Here is a 19,699-nt window from a genome sequence, read left to right as displayed (position 1 = left end):
CCTCAGTGGCTCTCTTGTGTCTATGAGCCACATCCTTGTCTTTGTGGTCCCCTGGTGTCTGTAGGCCTCCCTTGTTTCTGTGACCTTCTTCGGCTCTCCTTGGCTCTCTCCCTGCCCTGTGGACCGCTCCCCATATCCGAGGAGTGGTTTCTGTTTCCAGGGGCCTCTCTCGTGTCTCTGGCTTCTCCCCTGTTTTCCTTCACGGGAGGTCTCTGTGTCCACATACTGCCCCTTGTCTCCGAGGTCCTTTTGCTTGTCTGTGCAGGCTGCTCCCTTGTGTCCATGGGCCTTTCTTTCTTATCCCTGGGCTTTTCCTGTCCTTGTGGGGTTTATGGGCCTCAGCCCACTTCTCTGGACAGTCTTGATGGCTGTCTCTCTTCTCTTCATTTCTCTTCATCTCTGTAGCCCTCTCCCCTCATCTCAGTGGCCTTCTACCCAGGTCTCCTTGCCTCCCATCTGTGTGGGCTCCTGTGCCCAGGGCTGTCTGGGCAGGGCGGTGGCATGGGGTGGTAGAGGGGGTGGCTCGGGGGTGGGCCCTCCATCCAATGCAGCTCCGTCTTCTCATCAGCATTCTCCTCGCGGGGGGGCCCCCATCCCCAACCAATACGGGCTCCCCCTCCCCCGACTCCCCTCCCTACTCGCTCACTGCCTGCCTCCCTCCCTTCCTCCTGCCCGCCCTCCTCCCTGCCTCCCTCCCTCCCTCTTCTCTCTCCCCACAACCCCCCCAACCCTACCCCCCCGCGCTCCAGGACCCAGCGCGGGCGGCAGGCGGGCAGGCAGGCGGGCAGGCAGGCGGCGGCCTCAGAGGGGAGACTGAGCGGTGGCGGCAGCAGTGGCGGCAGCCAGCGGCGGGGAGGCAGGCCCAGCCGGGGACTGGAGCCGGCGGCTTCTCCTCACAGGGGACCAGGAGTCTGTGACCAGGCCCTCCCACTGAGGCCCAGCACCGGGAGCCCCTGGGACACCCCACCCTCCTCCGCCTTTCTCTTCCACCTGCTCCTCTCCATCCTCCTCTCTCTCCTCCCTTTCTCTCCACCTCATTTGCCCCCTTCTCGGCCTCTCTGGGTCTCCCAGCTCTCCATCCTCCCCAGCCCTCCACTCCCGGGCTCTCCTCGCCCCCAGCATGCTTTTCCCGTGGGGGCTGAGGGCTTGAGGACTCCGGGCCCTTGCCTCAACCAGGGCAGGGCCCAGGCTCCAGGGGGGAGGGGGGAAGGGGGCGGCCCCCTCCCCCAGCAGGCCCTCCCCTCCCCCACTTCTCCTGATGGCCGGCTTCCTTTTCTCCACCCAGTCCTCGCCCCCTGTGGCCCCCCCAGGTCGGCCCGGCTAGGGGAGGGGGCGGGGGCCCTTTCCTGGGCCAGCTTCCCCCTCCCCCGGCTTTGCCTGTGCCCCCCCTTCCGTTTTCACCTTCCTCTCCTCCTTTCCTCTCTCCTTCCCCTCCATTTGCTCCTTCCCCTTCTCTCCTCCATTTTCTCCTTTCCCCTTCCTCCCCCTCCCTGGCCCGCCCTCTCCTCTTCCACCTGTCCTTCCTCCCTGCTTCTGTGGAGCCACCGTTTTGGATTAGTTGGGGGCCACCGCCAGCGGCGGGGGAGGGGGCCCTGTGGACTGCCCTCTCCCCCCGCCCAGCCCCACCGCCACCCAGCGCCGGAGCACCTCCCGCTGTCGGTCCTCGGGCCTCGAGGGAGCCCAGCCCTCCGTCCCACCAGGATCCGTGAGTGTCTGCAGGGCGGGGATTGGGCTGGGTTCTGGGTCCTGGAAGGCTGGGCTTGGTGCTGCCTGGCAGGGGGGCACCACATTCTCCCCGTTCTCCGGACTGGCAAGTACCCTCCCCCACTAGGGGCCTGCTCTGCGCCCTCCATCTCCTCAGTGTCCATTCACCTCCACCTCTTCTCACCCCTTATTCTGGGTACATGCTCACTGCCACCCCCAGCTTTCCAGCTTTGTGGGTCCTACTGGGCTGACTGCTCTTACTCGGGCTCTGACTTACCCCGGGCCCCTGGCATGTCTGTGCCCCTGCTGTCTCCAAGCCTCCGTCCTGGTCCCAGACTGGCTCTTTCTGTTCCTCTGAGCCTCATCCTCTGCCTGCCTTCGGTGGGCCCTGGCCCTGTCCCCATCCCATCCAGTCTCTGTCTCCTGGAGATGTCTTTCCGCTTTTGAGCCCCCATTTTCTGTGTCTCTTGGGCCCCTCTCTGACTCTGTCCAACTTCTCTCTTCGCTGTTAACCCAGGCTGCTCTCAGCATGTCTCTGTTTAGATCCCTGTCTCTGTCAGAACTCCTCCACCCTGGCTTCCCTCTCTCCGAGTCTCCCTTGGCAGGTCTCTTTCCACTTCTCTTTCCATTCTGTGCCTCCGCTCACCTGTCCTCCTCCCTCTCTCTGCCTCTGGGCTTGGAGGCTGTCTTCCCTCTGTCACTTTTCCACCTCTTTCCCCCAGATCCACTCTGGGTGCCCGGCTCCTCCGTCCCTCCCTCCTCAGCTGCTGCCCCACTGCTCCATGGTCCATGCTGACTTTTCCTGGCTGGTCCAACTCTTTCCACTCCCATTCTCTCTCCCCACTTTTGTGTTACCTCACTTGGCCTTTCTGTTCCCTTTTCTCTCCATATCTGGGGGCTTTCGGGCCCCGGGATCTCCTGCTCCCCTGCACGGCTTTCCTGAGTGTCTTGGGGTGGCTGTGCCTCTGTGTGGGTCTAGCCCCTCCTGCAGGCGCTTGCCCTGTCCCTGCCTGTGCCCCTCTAGTGCACTCACTCCATCTCCCCACCTCTGTTGCTCTCCCTGACTCCCCCTTTCTGTCTCCCAGTTGCTTTTCCCCCTTGCCCCTTCCTCTTCTATGGGCCTGCTATGCAGCTGTGACATACTGTCTTTCTTTCCGACTGGCCATCTCTCTTTGCGGAGTTTGGCCGTTTCTCTCCTTCTCCCAAGTCTTGTACCTGCTGCTATTTCTTTATCTCCCTTTGCCTTCTCCCTCACCCCGTGTGCCTTTGCTGGCCCTCCTTGCCTCTCACCTTTGCTGATGTCTCTCCTGTGCCCCCTGTTGCTCAGCTCTCTGCTGGGTTTTGACCTTTATCTGGCTTTGCCCAGTCTCTGGGGCTATGAGTCCTGGGCCTGCCTGACACCCTGCCTGCCCTGTCTCTGTCTCCTTTGATGTCTCGCTTCTAGGCCGTGTCTGTCTCTTGCTCTCTCACTTAGCCTCAGTTCCTACCTCTTGGGCTGTCTTTCTGTGTATCTGTGTCCACCTGCTGCCCCTCAACCCTGTCGTGTAGTCTTTTTCTCTGTCCACTCCCACCTTTGGCTGCCACCTGTGGGTTCCTGTCCTTCTGCCCCATCTTTCCTTCAGTCTTTCTGTCCTTTGTCCTCTACTCCCTGATTTTCTTCAGGAGTCCCTGGTGTCTCAGGATGACCCACTCCCCTCCTGCCTCTCTCCTAGCCCCGCCCTTCACACTCCTCCCACTGTGAGCGCCTCTTCCCGGTCTCCCAGCATCCCTTGCGCTTCCATCCTTGACAAGCCTTCACCGTAATCCACATTATAGTTTGCAGTCCCCAGCCTGTCCATCATGCCTTCCCACCCGGCACTCTCTCCTTCTCAGAGGCCCAGAGGGTGGTGACTTGCTCAAGATCACGCAGTGAGTCTGGGGCAGAGCTGAGACTGATCCCTGGCCTGGGTTTTCCAGGCCACTTGAGATGGTCAGAAGGACTTGTGCCTCTATCCTTCCCTCGAAGTTCTCATTCCAGTTTCACCAGCTCAAGCTGTCCTTCCATGGGGACTGAGTGGGGTCCGGTGTCCAGGCCCACCTCACAGCATTCTGGGCCCCCCACAGTAACCCTACTCCATGGAAACCCAAGCATCCCTTCCCTTGGGGCACAGCCCTCAGCCAGAGGGAGCGGAGCTGTGCGTCTGGCCGAACTGGTTGCCCTGCAGAAGGCCGGGGTGCCTAGAGGAATCCCTGACTCCATAGGAGTGGAGAGTTGTGAAGAGCAAAAATGTACCATCTTCCCCTTTACTTCTGCTCCCCAGCAGGGTGGGGGGCAGCGGTTTGGCACCAACTTCTGGCAGGCAGCTCACTCTCTGCCTTGCTAACTCCTCCCTTCCAGCTCTTCCTGTTTGTATCCAAGTCGGTTCATATCTTTTCTCCATCCTCTGTCTCCGTCTTCCTGTGTCTCACCTGTGACTTGGTTTCCACCTCTCCAGCCTGTCCCTCTCTCTTCCTCTCCCTGCTCTGTCCTTTCTTTATCTTGCCTCCTCATCCTCCTGTCTCTCCCCTCTTTCTCCCTTCTTGTCCTCTTCCTAGCTCCTTGTAACTCTCTTCTTTTCTCTCCATTTCTACCCCCATTTTCCTATTGTCTTGTCTTTGTCTTCCCTTGTATTTCTATTTATTTTGTCCTTTCTCTTTTTCTGAGTCTCTGTCTTTCACTTCTCTAAGCCTCTCTTTCACTTTCTCTGTTTCCTCCTCTCTCTTTGCTTATTTATTTATTTATTTATTTATTTATTTATTTTTTAGCTCTTTTACTGCTCTGGGTCCATTCATCTATGGGGCTCTGTGTGTGCCTCTCTCTCTTTTTCTCCATCTCTCCCGAAGTTTCTTAACTCCTGGATACTCTCCCCTCCAGACCTCGGATGTCCAGGCCTCTCTCCCCATGGGATTGTGGGAACCAGGGACGTCAGGAAGTGGCAAGTGAGGCCTGGGATGGGGTTGCCTAGCAACCACCGCATCCTCTCCAGCCGGTTTCTGTTGCCTAGTAACGGCTGCCTGCCCAGAGACAGGGGCGGGACTGGGTGGGGGGTGGCACTTCCTGGTTTCCTATTAGGGTGGGGCTGGTCCCAGGAATTCACTCCTACCTGAGAACCTTGTACGCCTCCCTCCTGTTTTGGTAGCTGGGCCCATCCTCTCTCTTGCAGCCTGTCCCACTCAGCACCTGAGCACTGTGACCTCCGCTCTCCTCTCTGAGCTGAGCTTCCCTTCTCGCAATGCCCTCAGTATTGCCAGCTTCTGAACAGAGCAGGGCTCTGCAGAGCTGTGAACTGCTTGCCAACAATGTCCCCAAGGCTTCTGTGATCACCCCATCCAGCAGGCCTCCAAGGGGTTCCATCCCACCACATAGTAATCTCCCCCTGGGCTGGGGGGTCTCCCTGTAGGTGGCGAGTGGGGGCCGCGGCAGCTGCGTCCCCATGAGGAGGGGAGGAAGATGCCGGCTGAGCTGCTGCTGCTGCTGATTGTTGCCTTCGCCAGCCCCAGCTGCCAGGTGCTCTCATCACTGCGCATGGGTGAGGCCCTCCCGCACCCTGCCCCTGTGTCCTCAGAGACCCTCCCGTCAGGCCCTGGGGTTCCTCTGGGGACCCATGCATGCCAGTCCCTCAGGACCTGGGTCTCAACTCTCTTCAGCAGCAAGGAGTCCCAGCCTCCAGTTCCTCCTTCCCCCAGGACCCAGGAGTCCAGACCCCTAGCTCCTACCAACCTCAGATCCAGGTGTCTAGACCCCTGGTCCCTACACCTACCTCACCCTAGAGCCCAGGAGTCCAAGACCCCAGCCCCCTCCTTCCTCATGACTCAGGAGTCTGGTCCCCAACCCCTGTGTCCCCTCAGCTGCAATCCTGGATGATCAGACAGTGTGTGGCCGCGGTGAGCGTCTGGCCTTAGCCCTGGCCCGGGAGCAGATCAACGGGATCATCGAGGTCCCAGCCAAGGCCCGAGTGGAAGTAGACATCTTTGAGCTGCAGCGGGACAGCCAGTACGAGACCACGGACACCAGTGAGCGGGGCCTTGGGGGCATGGGGTGAGGCAGGGCAGGCCGGTGGCCCTCAGTCCATCCCTTTGCCCCTGGCTTCTGGCCTGGTCTTGTCCTCTTCTAGCTCCATCTTCCCCCTTCCTTTGTGTTTGTCTCTGCCTTCTTCCGAGACATGGCTGCTGCTGGGCCTGGAGGTTGGAGAAGAGGGAGAGCATAAGCCCCAGGTCTGCTCTGGAGGAGCGCAGGGTGGCATTGGAAAGATAAGCCCTGTCATCCCAGCTGGCCATGGATGCTTGTTAGCCCCCAGAGCTTAATAACAAGCCCCAGGCATGGAGGGCAGGAGGCTTGCGCGAGGGTCAGCAAAGGCATTCTGGAGAAAGCTAGTCTGAAGCTGGGCTCTGAAAGGTGAACAGGATGTAGAAGGAGTGGCATGGCTCCAAGCACAGCCGGCCACATGACGGGGGTGTGGAAGTGTCTATGGAATACTAATGGGCTGAATGTTCGAAGGTGTCACTTGAACAGATGTGCTGCAGTTAGACCTTCGGAAGATGCTGCCTTAAAACATGTTTTAGACAGGTTTCTTTCCTGCAGGCCTTATCAGAGGCTTTATGGTGTTACTGCATGTTTCAGATCACTAAGAGGGAGAATGGGGTATGGCGTTTCCCAGGCTTTTTTGGCTGGTGTGGCACAGAGTATAATTTGGGAGAAGCTGGGATGGAGGGTGAGGAGGCAGATGGCATTCCAGGCATGTGCCTAGAGTCTGGAGATGGGGTGGGGATCAGGGTGGGAGCAGAGGGAAATATTTGGAGCCAAGGAATGAGGGTGTGTGGGGTTGAGCCCATCCTGAATCCACCTGGATTCAGGGCATATTTGGAGAGATTGTGAGAGATTTCAGAGCTAAGTGTGAGGCAGTAGGAAGCGAGGCTGTGCAGGCTGTCAGGCCGGCTCAAGGAGGCTAGAGTGCTGGGGTGAAAGATGCCGCCTTCACCCACAAGCACTGAGAAGCCATTGATAGGTCTATACCAGGGAGCAAGGCTTCTGGAAAGAGAATCTGGAGGCTGGATTTGGGTAATGAGTGAGAACTCTGGTATATGTCTGAGTTGAGAGTCCTAAACTAGGGCAGGGACCAAGGGGTTGAAGAGAAGGGGACAGATGTGAGATATTTGAGGACAAAGAAGAGACAGGACGTGGTGACTAATTGGCTGTCAGGAGAGAAATTGAAGGCAAGGACCATTTCCAGGCATCTGGTCTGTGTGGATGGTGGGGCCCTCACCAGTGTGGAAGGTCCAGAAGGAGCCAATTTGGAGGAAATGAGGTGTTCAGTTATGACACCTTTAGTTAGAGGTGGCAGAAACCAAACTCAGCCTGGTTTAAGGAAAAAAGAGAACATATTAGCAAATGTCACTAAAAGACCTACAGACACATTTTAGGCATGGTCGAATCCAGGTGTTCAAACGATGGCCTAGGATTGTTTCAGGCATGGCTGGATTCAGGTATTCAAATGACATCCTGGAGAATCTCTCTCTGTCTTTACTTTTGAGGCCTGCTTTCCTCTGAGTTGGCTTTATTTTCAGAAATGCTCTCTCAGCTGGTGGTGAGATGGCCCCAGCAGCACCAAGCTTACATCTCACCAGTTTAGCAAACCCAGTGATAATTGTAGCAAAAGACCTGGGGAAGGTGCTCCATGGTCTGATTTGCGCGCATACGTATCTCTGAACCAGTTGCCAGGGCTAGAAGAATGGAGTTCTGTGACTCCCCAAGGCCTGCATCAGGTGCCAGTCAATCCTGGGAACACTGGACTGAAGGGTGGGGATAGTTCCCCCAGGAGAAGTTAGGGTTCTGCCATGAAAACAGGCACTGGACAAGCAAAAACAGCAGCTTTCCACCTCCCAGTCTCGAGACACACGTGTCTAAGAAGGAAGAGAGCAGAAGAAAGAGGAGGAAGTAGGTAAAGCAGGAGAGTGGTGTTTGGAATATGAGGAGGCTCCAGGGGACCTGGGCTGCGGGGTCAGGGGAGGAGGTAGTGAGTGCACCGTGGGTTGTGGCATGGCTGAAAAGATTGAGAACAACAGCGGCTGAGGGACTAGGCACAGGCTTTGCAGGCAGAGGAGGCCCCTGGTGTCTCTTTCTCTTTATCCCTTCCTTTGATCTCCCTTGGCCTGACCTGTCCCTCTGTTGCTGTGTCCTCATCTCTCTCTGTCTCATGCCCCGTCATGTTCACTTGTTGGGTGGGGTCAGAGACTGTCCTTCTGGGTCCCGGATGGCAGAAGAGGATCAGGCAGTTGCCAGTGTCTGATCCTCTCCTGGGCCATGGGGGCTCCCTGAGAGATGGGGAAGGAGAGGAGGCAGGGGGTCCCTGACTCTGTGGTCTCTTCCCCTTCCCTTGCAGTGTGTCAGATCTTGCCCAAAGGGGTTGTGTCTGTCCTCGGGCCCTCCTCCAGCCCAGCATCTGCCTCCACTGTGAGCCATATCTGTGGAGAGAAGGAGGTGAGGTGGGGAGCATGGGCCCAGGGCTTTGCGGGGAGTGGGTCCCTGGGAGGCAAGGGCTGGGCGGAGAAGCAGGATGGAGGCCAAAGTTTCCTCTCTGTCCAGATCCCCCACATCAAGGTGGGTCCCGAGGAGACACCCCGCCTTCAGTACCTTCGCTTCGCATCTGTCAGCCTGTACCCCAGTAACGAGGACGTCAGCTTGGCAGTCTCCCGAATCCTCAAGTCCTTCAACTACCCCTCGGCCAGCCTTATCTGCGCCAAGGCTGAGTGTGAGGGAGAACTGGATGTTTTGTTTTCTGTTCCCCAGACACCCCTTCCCAAGAGATCTGGTGTCCCACATAGTGGTTCACTGCCCGCTAGTTAGAACCCTGGGGCACCCAGACACCAGGCTCTTCTCCCATCTTCAGAAACTGAGGCCTCTGGTTCCACAGACCCCTTCTCTCCTCAAAGAGATCCATTTAGTCCCCAGATGGTGACTAAGCACCTGTCATGTCAAGGCCCTCTGCTAGGCCTGGGTGTGGTCCCTGGGTGCTTGGAACTCCAGTTCTAGTGGAGGTCATTGGTCATTGAGCTGTTGTGATACAGAGTGGTACGTGTGCTGCCAAGAGGCATGTGGAGCCTCTGGTATCACATAGGAGGGATCCTAATCCATCTGGGAGGTTCAGAGCCTGTGCCTATGAGAAAGAGACATCCAAGCTGAACCTGAAGGGTGTGGGAAGAAAGAGGGAACAGGTTCTAAGCAGAGTGTGGCAAGGGCAGAGGTAGAGGGCCCAGGGAGCATGGCCCTTCAAGAGGCTTACAGATGCTCCCAGTGGCTGAAATATGGGAACAACGAAGCAAGAGATGATGGGAGCCATGGGAGGTCCCCATGCAGGGCAGGGCGAGGGGACAGGGTCAGATTCGTGTTCTAGGAAGAGTGCTTAGGCTGCAGTGTAGAGAACAGGCTGGAGAGTGACAAGAGGGGTGGCAAGGAGACAAGCGAAAGGCAGGGAGAGGCAACACTGGTCTGGGCCCAGGTGGTGGCAGTTGGAATGAGGGGGCCAGGGTGATGTGAGAGGCAGTGACGGAAGGAAGAGGGTGGGGCTAGGGATGGTGTGAGGCCTCTGCCAAGGAGGAACACTATTCATCAGGGGCACACGTTGGGCATGGTGTGTCTTTGAGACATTCATGTGAGATGTCTGGTAGACTGGTGGATTTGTGGGTATGGAGCTTGAGGCAGGGAGGGACTGTGCTCCGTAGCCTCTAGAAGGAATTCCTCCTTCAAGAAGTATTTACTGGGCCAGGCGTGGTGGCTCACACCTATAATCCTAGCACTTTGGGAGGCCAAGGTGGGAGGATGGCTTGAGGCCAGGAGTTCAAGGCCAGCCTGGGCAACATGGTGAGACCCCATCTCTTAAAAAAATTTTATTGAGCACCTGCTCTGTGCCAGGCGCTGCTCTTGGTATTAGGGGTCAGCCGTGGGTGAAGTAGTCCAAGTACATTCTGATGAGAGGACTTGGGCAAAAAACACCACAAATAAGTGTATTACATGGTTAGAAATAGTGAGTTCTATGGAAAAGTAGAAATGACTTATGAAGAAGGGTGTGGGCGTGGGGTGCAACTTTAAATGAAATGGTGGGCGAGGGCCTCATTGAGAAGGTGACGTTGGAGTAGAGACCTGGAGGAGGGGAAGGAGGGAGCCATGTTAGGATATGAAAGAAGAGGGTTCCAGGCCAAGGGAATAGCCAGCGTAAAGGCTCCAGGACAGGAGCAAGACTGTGGTGTGTGCAGAACAGCAAGGAGGCGGTGTGGCTCAAGCCCAGAGAGTGAGTGGTAGGGAGAGGAAGGGCTGTGGGCTGGGTGGTTTAAAAAAAAAGTATTTATGGAGCAGCTGCTATGTGCCAGGCCCGGCTCTTGGTATTAGGCTATTAGGGATCAGTCTGTACTCTAGTGTCTCAATGAGTCCCCCGCCCACCATTTCATTTAAAGTTGTACCCCACACCCACACTAGACTCCCAGTCTTCATAACTCACTTCTGCTTTAACGTAGAACTCATTACTTCTAACCATGTAATGCACTTATTTGCGGTATTTGTTGCCCCACTCATCTCCTCATCCTGTACCCGGTCTGCTTCACTCACGGCTGACCCCCAATACTAAGAGCAGAGCCTGGCTCAGAGCACATGCTCAACAAGCACCTTTTTTTTTTTTTTTTTTTTTTTAAAGAGATGGTGTCTCACTATATTGGCCAGGCTGGTCTTGAACTCTTGCAGTCTGGGCAGTAACAAGGGGGTGAGGTGGGCAGATTGTGTGGGGCCTTGGAGGCTGTGAGGACTTCGGCCTCAATGACTCTGACTGAACTGAGAAGTCATTCGAGGGTTTGGGGCAGAGGAGGAGCACATCTGACCCGCATCATTCTGGCTGCTGTGTATGGAACAGACTCAGGGGCAGGCTTGGGGATTGCAGCAGGCAGGAATTGGTGGTGGCTCAGGGCAGGGTGGTGACAGTGGCATGGGGTAAGGGGATCTGATGTGTTTGGAAGGTAGGGCCTTGATGGATTGGGTGTGAAAGAGAGGAAGCCAGAGTTTTGGCCTGAGCGACTGGCACACTGGAGATGCTGTTCACCAACACGGGAAAGCCGTGGTGGTTGAGCAAGGAGATTAAGCATGAGATGCCTGTCAGACCCCCAGTGAGGGGTCAGGAAGGTGGCAGAGACAGGAATCTGGAGTTCTAGGAAGAGGTCTAGGTTGGGATTTTAATTGGGGAGGGCCCAGGCTTCGAGTCCCCAAGCCCATTACCCCATGGGATCCAGCTGCCCCATGTCCTTGCACACCCTCCAGTCCTCTGCCCAGCTGCCCCATGTCCTTGCACACCCTCCAGTCCTCTGCCCAGCTGCCCCATGTTGAGGAAGAGTGAGTGTCTGTGCCATGCCTGGGTACCTAGAAGGGCTCCAACCCAAGGCCCCACCCCTCCCTCAGGCCTGCTGCGATTGGAGGAACTGGTGCGTGGCTTCCTCATCTCCAAGGAGACGCTGTCAGTGAGGATGCTGGACGACAGCCGGGACCCCACGCCACTGCTCAAGGAGATCCGTGATGACAAGGTGTCCACCATCATCATCGATGCCAACGCCTCCATCTCCCACCTCATCCTCCGTAAGGTGAGCCCCCCACCTCTAATTTCCCAAAGGACTGGGGCCAGAAACTTGGGGTGACTGAGCAAGTCACCCAATGCCATGGGCCTCAGGAGTCAAAAGGGGGCTTCAAGACCTTCTTCTTCCGTGAAGATGATAATTGTAAAGTTTGTCTCTCAGCCTGCCTGCTTCCTGGTTGTGTGGTCCTGGGCAGTCACCCCATCTGCCTGTGTATAGTCACTGTTCAGTGGGTTGTGAGGATAATGAATGAGTGGCAAGTAAAGTATGTAGGGCAGTGCCTGGCCCAGAGTCAGATCTGGCTACATCGTAGCACTGAAGGATTTTTAAACATTTTTTATTGAGCTCTGTGTTAAGGTGTTTTTGCATGTATTTTTTTTCTTTTTCTTTTTTTTTTTTTTTTTTTTGAGACGGAGTCTTGCTTTGTCGCCCAGGCTGGAGTGCAGTGGCGAAATCTCAGCTCACTGCAACCTCCGTCTCCTGGGTTCAAGCGATTCTCCTGCATCAGCCTCCCAAGTAGCTGGGACTATAGGCACCTGCCACCACACCTGGCTAATTTTTGTATTTTAGTAGAGATAGGGTTTCACCATATTGGCCAGGATGGTCTTGAACTCCTAGTAACCTAGTGATCTGCCTGCTTTGGTCTCCCAAAGTGCTGGAATTACAGGCGTGAGCCACCGCACCCGGCCAGTAACCAAATTTGTATTATTTATTTTTCTCTACTTTTTTTTTTTTTTAAATTAAAACCGTATGTCAGCCAGGTGCAGTGGCTCATGCCTATAATCCCAGCACTTTGGGAGGCCGAGGCGGGCAGATCACGAGGTCAGGAGATCAAGATCATCCTGGGTAACACGGTGAAACCCCATCTCTACTAAAAATACAAAAAAATTAGCCGGGCATGGTGGCAGGTGCTTGTAGTTCTACCTACTCAGGAGGCTGAGGCAGGAGAATCGCTTGAACCTGAGAGGTGGAGGTTGCAGTGAGCTGAGATTGCACCACTGGACTCCATCCTGGGTGACAGAGCAAGAGTTGGTCTCAAAAAAAAACAAAAACAAAAACAAAAAACCCACATATCACTGCTGGCTGTAGCCCACAGGAAGTGCGAACAGAATCCACTGGGTTCTTGAGACAGGATGACTTAAGGAAGAGGTTTCAGGTTTGGGAGCCAGGCAGGCCTGGGCTGGGATCCTGTCCCCTCCTGTGCCAGCCGTGTGAACAGTTGTCTCTTCCCTTTCCAAGCCTGCCCTTCCCTGACACCCACGTGATGAGAGCCCAACTCCTGCCACCCAGGAAATGCAAGCTGGTGCCCTTTAATTTTATAATTCTCGTGGGGGGACAGACTTGGGTGCTTCTGGCAGGAAGAATTTTTCCAGCTTTGTTTTCCTTGAGGACTATGAGAAAAGGGGCTCAAGAATGAATCTTGACATTCAAACTGGCTGCTATTATTGCAAAGCACTCTTAAAGATTGCAGGGAATCGATTTTCTGACCTTATGCCTGGGCTGAGCCCTACACATTAGCAGCCCAACCTTGGCTTTTGGAGAGTGTAGGGCTTAAAATTAAGGCTCTCCTCTCCGCTGGGCCTGGTGGCTCACACCTGTAATCCCAGCACGATGGGAGGCCAAGGCAGGAGGATTGCTTGAGGCCAGGAGCTTGGGACCATAGCAAGACCCCATCTCCACAAAAAAAAAAAAAAAAAAAAAAAAAAAAAAAAAAAAAAAAAAAAATTTTCAATTAGCTGGGCATTGTGGTGCATGCCTATGATTCCAGGTACTCAGGAGCTGAGGTGGGAGGATCACTTAAGCCTGAGAGGTCAAGGTTTCAGTGAGCTATGATCCACTGTACTCCAGCCTAAGTAACAGAGCAAGATCCTATCTTTATAAAAATAATAATTCCCCTTCCTGCCCTATTTCTGAGACTTCTTCTTACCTGTCTTCAGAAGGAAATCTTGTAAGTGCCTTCATGAGAGATGGGGGCGTTTGGGGACCCTATTCTCTCCTCTAGCAAAATCTCCATCCCACCTGGGACAGCAGTCAGCATGGCAGGACACCAGGGACTAAGGCCTCCCTCTGCCCCCACTTGTCTCCTCCTCCCTGTCTGTCTATCTCTGAGCATTTCTTACTTTACTGTGTTTCCCATGGGATGTCTTCTCACCAGGTCTGTCTCTAAATCTCTCTTCCTCTCTTGAGTCCTCCCCATCTCTGCCTGTGGGTCTCTGTCTCTCACTCTGCCTCTTTGCCTCCCTGTGTTTTCCAGGCCTCAGAACTGGGAATGACTTCAGCGTTTTACAAGTACATCCTCACCACCATGGTGCGTAGGCCTTCTGGCCCCTCTCTGCCCCCACTTCCCTCCCACCACAGCTGTCCCACTTAGGTCTCGGCCCCAGGCCTCACCACCTCTTCTGGTCCCAGGACTTCCCCATCCTGCATCTGGACGGTATTGTGGAGGACTCCTCCAACATCCTGGGCTTCTCCATGTTCAACACATCCCACCCCTTCTACCCTGAGTTTGTCCGCAGCCTCAACATGTCCTGGAGGGAGAACTGTGAAGCCAGCACCTACCCAGGCCCTGCGGTGAGCACACAGATACCCAGTCACACCCAGAGACACTCTGTGCACAGATACTTCTGGGACCCCCTTTCAGACCTCGCTCAGATCATGCTCAGAACCCTCTCGCCTCCCTGAGGCCTCGTGGTGTGGCCTTGTGATGCACTGGGGCCATGTCCTCCTCTCCCTCTACCTCCCACACCACTCTGGCCATACCAGCTCCTCGAGGTGCCTCTGATGCCCCAAGCACAGGTGCACCTCAGGGCCTCTCCACACCCTCTTCCCCCTGCTTCCCGTGAACTTTCTGAGAGAAGCAGTGGGTCGCTCCCCATCACTAGGACATTGCTCCAGTGTCCCCTCAGGTATAAGATTTTTCCTTCCTCCTACTGTTTAAAAAATGGTAAACTTGGCCTGGCGTGGTGCCTCACGCCTGTAATCCCAGCACTTTGGGAGGCCAAGGCAGGCAGATCACCTGAGGTCAGGAGTTCAAGACCAGCCTGGCCAACATGGTGAAACCCCACCTCTACAAAAGTATAAAAATTAGCCGGGCGTGATGGCAGGTGCCTGTAATCCAGCTACTTGGGAGGCTGAGGCGGAAGAATCACTTGAACCCAGGAGGCGGAAGTTGCAGTGTGCTGAGATCGTGCCATTGCACTCCAGCCTGGGTGAGAGAGTGAGACTCTGTCTCAAAAAAAAAAAAAAAAAAAAAAAAAAAAAAAAAGGGTAAACTGACCAGGCATGGTGACTTACACTTGTAATCCCAGCACTTTGGGAGGCTGAGGCAGGAGGCTCACTTCAGGTCAGGAGTTCAAGATCAGCCTGGCCAACATGGCGAAATCCTGTCTCTACTGAAAACACAAACATTAGCTGGGTGTGGTAGCACGTGCCCGTAATCCCAGCTACTTGGGTGGCTGAGACACAACAGTTGCTTGAACCTGGGAGGTAGAAGAGGTTGCAGTGAGCCAAGATTGTGCCACTGCACTCCAGCCTGGGTGACAGAGCAAGACTCTGTCTCAAAAGAAAAAATAAAAAAGGTAAAGTATCTACTTTTTCACTCCTCCCTGCCTTGTCTTTTTCCATAGCACTTATATTTGCTTATTCCATCACGATGTGGCTTACTGTATATTAGACTTACATAGAGATATGGATTTGAGGACTGTAAGTTCCATGAGGGCAGGGGGTTCTGTTTATTTTGTTCACCATTGTATCCCCAGTACTTAAAACAGCATAACTCATAACAGGTGTCTGATAATAGATGTTGAATAAATACCAGCATACAGAAGATGCATATTTATATGTATTTGTTCACTGACATCTACTCAGATACCAAGACACCAAGACACTTCTACGCAGAGTGCACATGGACACCAAGCTGTCTAGTCAGTTGGGTCCACACAGGGACATCACACGCCCCAACACAGAGGCACATTTGTGTGTACTCCTGTGCACATCTACACAACACAGATACTCAGACCTTCACACTAACACAGCTAGGGCACACCCTAACAAGCACACACACTGGTTGTGTCACAGCTTGGTGGCCAGAGTGTATGGAACGCTCACTGTGTGCCAGGTGCTGTTCTGAGTGCTTTACAGGCATTATGTCACCAGATCCCCACAACAGCACATGAAGGTAGAGATTACTATTATCCTCATTTTACAGAAACGGAAGCTAAGGTTCAGGGAGGAATGAGGACTTAGCCCTGTCACAGAATGAGAAAATAGCAGAGCCGGGCCTCTAGCTCTGAGCCACCTGCCTCCCAGGCCTGGGACCAACCATTAAATGCTCCTACCTTTCTGACACCACCCCCACCCTTCGTATAGATGAATGGGCATGGTCATCCAGCCCCACTCATGTAAACATGTCCCAGACACACTCAGATGGGGACTGTGGCCATCTTCCCTGGCCTGCATCACCCAGATTGCCGGACATACCTGCCCATGCAGGTGACACAGCTGGCTATCCAGGCACCCTCTGAGAGACACATGGCCACACAGTCTGGGAGACCTACTCCCACCAAGACACGGGAAGCACACACACCTTCCCCGCTGTCAATTCCACTTCCCAAAAAAGACACTGGAGCCACTTGCTCACTCCTGACCCACCCAGTTTCCCATTCCTGGGGAGAGGGAAGTTATTTGAGGGCTTGAGGGTGGCAGCTCAGGGGCCTTTGGGGCTCCCCTGGCTAAGCAGCCTCTTATCCATCCCACCCCCACCTCTGTCCCACCACAGCTGTCAGCTGCACTGATGTTTGATGCCGTGCACGTGGTGGTGAGCGCTGTCCGAGAGCTGAACCGCAGCCAGGAGATCGGTGTGAAGCCGCTGGCCTGTACGTCAGCCAACATTTGGCCCCATGGGACCAGCCTCATGAACTACCTGCGCATGGTGAGCCTGAGCAGGGGTGGGTGGAGGAGGCAGGGCATGGCCACCTCAGGTGGGAGCACTCACTGTGTCCACCCTGTGGCCCTCTGCCCTCCCCGCTCCTCCCACCGTACCCACTGCCTCCCCTGTCCACTCCCGGCTGCTGCTGCCTGTCTGGGTTGCTCTCTCTCTCTCTTTCCGAGTCTTGCCTTCTTCATGCCTTTTGTCCCATCTCCCCTTGCTTCCTTGCATGTTATCTTGCTGTTTTGACTGTGATCTTCCTCTTTCTTCTCTCTCTTGTCCCCTCCACCCTGGTCTGTCTGTGCCTTTCTCTGTGGATGTCTCATCACGCTGGGCCTTCCCTGCCCATCTCTGGGCCCCTGCATCCTCCCTCTGCCCTGCCTCCCCACCCTGCCAGGTAGAGTATGATGGGCTGACCGGGCGGGTCGAGTTCAACAGCAAAGGGCAGAGAACCAACTACACCCTGCGCATCCTAGAAAAGTCCCGGCAGGGCCACCGTGAGGTGAGCAGACCCAGGGCGACGCCAGAGCCCTGCTGGGGTGAGGGTGGGGGCAGGCCCAGAGGCTGCCATGACCTTGGGCAGGGCCTGAGCTGACAGTACCCTCTCTGCCCCCTAGATTGGGGTGTGGTACTCTAACCGCACCCTGGCCATGAATGCCACCACCCTGGACATCAACCTGTCGCAGACACTGGCCAACAAGACGCTGGTGGTCACAACCATCCTGGTGAGTGGCCCTAGACGGGGGCCTGGGAGTGGTAAGTGAAGGGGCCTGAATGCTGGGCCTTCCCTGACGCTGCCCTGAGCCCAGTCCTAGCTCCCACCGTGAGGTAGAGGGATGCATTGGCTGGCACAGCGCACAGGCCAGTGGGGGCCGGGATTCCTGCACCCAGCAACTCCAGGTTGTGAATAAGGCACTACCATCCAAAACGCTGCCAGAGCAGGGAGGGAGCAGACTGCCCTCAGGGCCAACTTTAACCCAGCTCTTTGCACAGTGTCTGGCCCTGGTCAATCCTGGTGAATCATGATTGCCAGAACAGTTGTTTTGCCACCTTTGATGACAACATGTATCAACAATGCCAACTCAGTGTCCATCTTGAAGTTGTAGAAACTGAGGCTTAGAGAGGGAGGCAACTTGCCCAGGGTCACACAGCAAGTACCCAGCACAGGCCAGGACTGAAAGCTATGTCTCTAATCCTTCAGAGCCCGAGTCTTGACCACTGTGTTCTGAAGCTCCAGACGTCTCAGTACCCAAGCACCAGCGAGGGGCATTGTCCTGTGGCCCTGAGAGTGCCACTCCTGCATTTCGCCAGATCAGGGGCAGAGGGGCCTTTGTACGTCAAGTATTTATTGAGCACCTGTTCTGCACCAGGCACTGTGCTAGGCCCTTTCCAAGCGTCATTCTTTAGACCTCATGGCTACCGTTGTGAGCTTCGTCTTATTTCCCCGTTTTGAGGATAAGGAAGCAGGTCACACGGTGAGTTCCCGGCAGAGCTGAGTGTCCAGCTCAGAGCTAGTGCCCTCTCTGCTGCACCATGCTGCCTCCTGCCAGGCACAATGGGCTTCCTCCGTGGCCTTAGGAGGTCAGGGAGGGGGTGATGCACAGGCCTGGCGAGCAGGAGGCTTCCCCAAGCAGCTGGCCTGGAGGCTGGACACGCCAGGCAGCCACGCTCTTCAGAGCGGCCAAGTCTGCAGCCTGTCAGCATTTGTTGTTACTGAGGGAGCTGCTCAGTAACTCTGAGCTGTGTCAGCTATTAGCTGTGGATGCTGACATTCAGAGAGGGTTACAAGAGGGTTTTACAGGATGTTAGAGGGCCCCCTAAAGCAGTGAGTCGCAGAGCAGTTCCCTCGGTCCCTAGGGAACTCCTGATCTAAAATGGACCTTGAGTCCCTCTGGAGCAAGGCCAGTGATCCTGTTGTGGAGGGACAGATGGCCTGCAGATGGGAAACCAGACACCTCCTAACAGCCTCCCCAGGGGACCATGGAGGCTTGGCTAGGAGCAGTCAGACCCTCTGTGCTGTGGTATGCGGTCAATCCTTGAAGCCTGTGGAGGCAGAAAATTTGGGGGCCTTGGTGGGGAACAGGGTGCAGAGGTCAGGGAGGGGAGGTCAGGAGAGCTGAGTCATGACCCTGGGAGCTTCGAGTGTCTTCTTCACTCTCCTCCCCGCTTCTTCTCAAGGCCTGGGAGCTTGTATTTTTCTTCCCTTCGTGATGTTCACCCATCTCTTGATGGGTTGATTCACTTATTCATTTGGTCCATAAATATTTACCAAAGCTGTATGGTGCTGGCCCTTACATTCTAGAAGCACAGAAATGAGTCAGGTGCTCTCGGGTGGCACTGGGAGGTGGTCCCAGTCTGATGGAAGAGACAGACCTGGACACAGTCATTGCCACAATGAGGGCCTCCCAAAGAAAGGAGGGACTGAGTCAGCTTTAAGAGGCTGGAAGAAGGCTTCCTGGCAGAGGTGACCTTAGATGGGGTTGCATAGGAGTTGGGTGTGCGGAAAATATCCCAGGCAGCAGGAGCGGCAGGAGGGGCAGGAGCCAGGGTTTTAGGAGGTGTTTGTCAGTTTGAACAGGGAGGCAACAGCCTCTGTGTACACAGTCAGACAAGCCCTGTTCATTCGCTGGTATTGCCTGACATGGGTTTCTTGGCAAGACCTGTGTCAGGTACTTGGAGATTCAGATGTGACTCAAACTGGGTGCCTAGGGCAAGATGTGGGTTAGAACTTGTCTCATTCGCTGCTCTATTGCCAGGGCCTAGAGCCGTGACTGACACCTAGCAAGTACAGAGGGTTGTGGTGAGTGATGGGACAGAGGCAGCCTAGGGGCTGTGGGGCAGCAGGTGGGGAAGGGGCTCTGAAGGACCTAGTTGTCCTGTGCTTTACCTTGGAGAGAGAGTGTTGAGCAGGAAGGGGCGGGGCCAGATCTGGAGTCAGGAAAGCTCCTTGTTGGCCCTTGAGGGATGCTGCTGGGATTAGAGGTGGTCCAGGTGTGGGAGCGAGGGGCTCTGGTGATGGGAGTGCAGGCTAGCGCTGCCCCTGGGGCAGGCTCAGGGATCTCGTGCGGAGACAGGATGGGCTGGCACTGAGATGGAGAGAGGCCCCAGCTGGGGTACAGAAGTCCCATGGAGTTGAGACAGTGCAGGGGCCTGCCCTCCTCAGCCCCTGGTCTTGCCCCAGTCTTGGAGAATTTCTCAGGGCCCCCAGGTGGTCCTGAGGATTCCCTTCATTGAGCTGAGACATCTCACCCTGCCCTTTGGTGACTAGTGTGGCAGTTAAGAGTAGTCTCTCTGCTGCGGACAGAGGGACCTCAGTCCCATTCCTCTGCTCTTATTAGTTCAAGTCCCTTAACTCTCCAGTCTCCTTTGCTTTATCTGTAAAACGGGTCTGCATCTCACCTTGAGGGGCAGTGAGAGGATCACATGAACTAAGAAGGCCCTTGC

At 55.3% G+C, this 19,699-nt stretch overlaps 2 protein-coding genes across 2 annotated transcripts in view; both read left to right on the top strand.

Annotated features, from left to right (window-relative positions):
* Positions 1-19,699, top strand: part of ATP1A3 (ATPase Na+/K+ transporting subunit alpha 3) — a 193,556-nt gene that overhangs the window by 80,709 nt on the left and 93,148 nt on the right. The gene's annotated exons all lie outside the window — the stretch shown is intronic.
* Positions 741-19,699, top strand: part of GRIK5 (glutamate ionotropic receptor kainate type subunit 5) — a 77,606-nt gene continuing 58,647 nt past the window's right edge. The window contains exons 1-11 of the mRNA XM_050768403.1: positions 741-1,705; positions 5,124-5,252; positions 5,572-5,736; positions 8,103-8,200; positions 8,306-8,471; positions 11,159-11,337; positions 13,583-13,636; positions 13,738-13,899; positions 16,106-16,258; positions 16,653-16,757; positions 16,873-16,980. Of these exons, the coding sequence (XP_050624360.1) occupies positions 5,174-5,252; positions 5,572-5,736; positions 8,103-8,200; positions 8,306-8,471; positions 11,159-11,337; positions 13,583-13,636; positions 13,738-13,899; positions 16,106-16,258; positions 16,653-16,757; positions 16,873-16,980 (1,269 nt within the window). The 5' untranslated portion in view covers positions 741-1,705; positions 5,124-5,173. The remainder of the gene's footprint in view (positions 1,706-5,123; positions 5,253-5,571; positions 5,737-8,102; positions 8,201-8,305; positions 8,472-11,158; positions 11,338-13,582; positions 13,637-13,737; positions 13,900-16,105; positions 16,259-16,652; positions 16,758-16,872; positions 16,981-19,699) is intronic.

The sequence above is a fragment of the Macaca thibetana genome, chromosome 19, assembly GCF_024542745.1.
Source record: "Macaca thibetana thibetana isolate TM-01 chromosome 19, ASM2454274v1, whole genome shotgun sequence".
Taxonomy (NCBI): domain Eukaryota; kingdom Metazoa; phylum Chordata; class Mammalia; order Primates; family Cercopithecidae; genus Macaca; species Macaca thibetana.
This window is presented reverse-complemented; position numbering and strand designations above follow the sequence as displayed.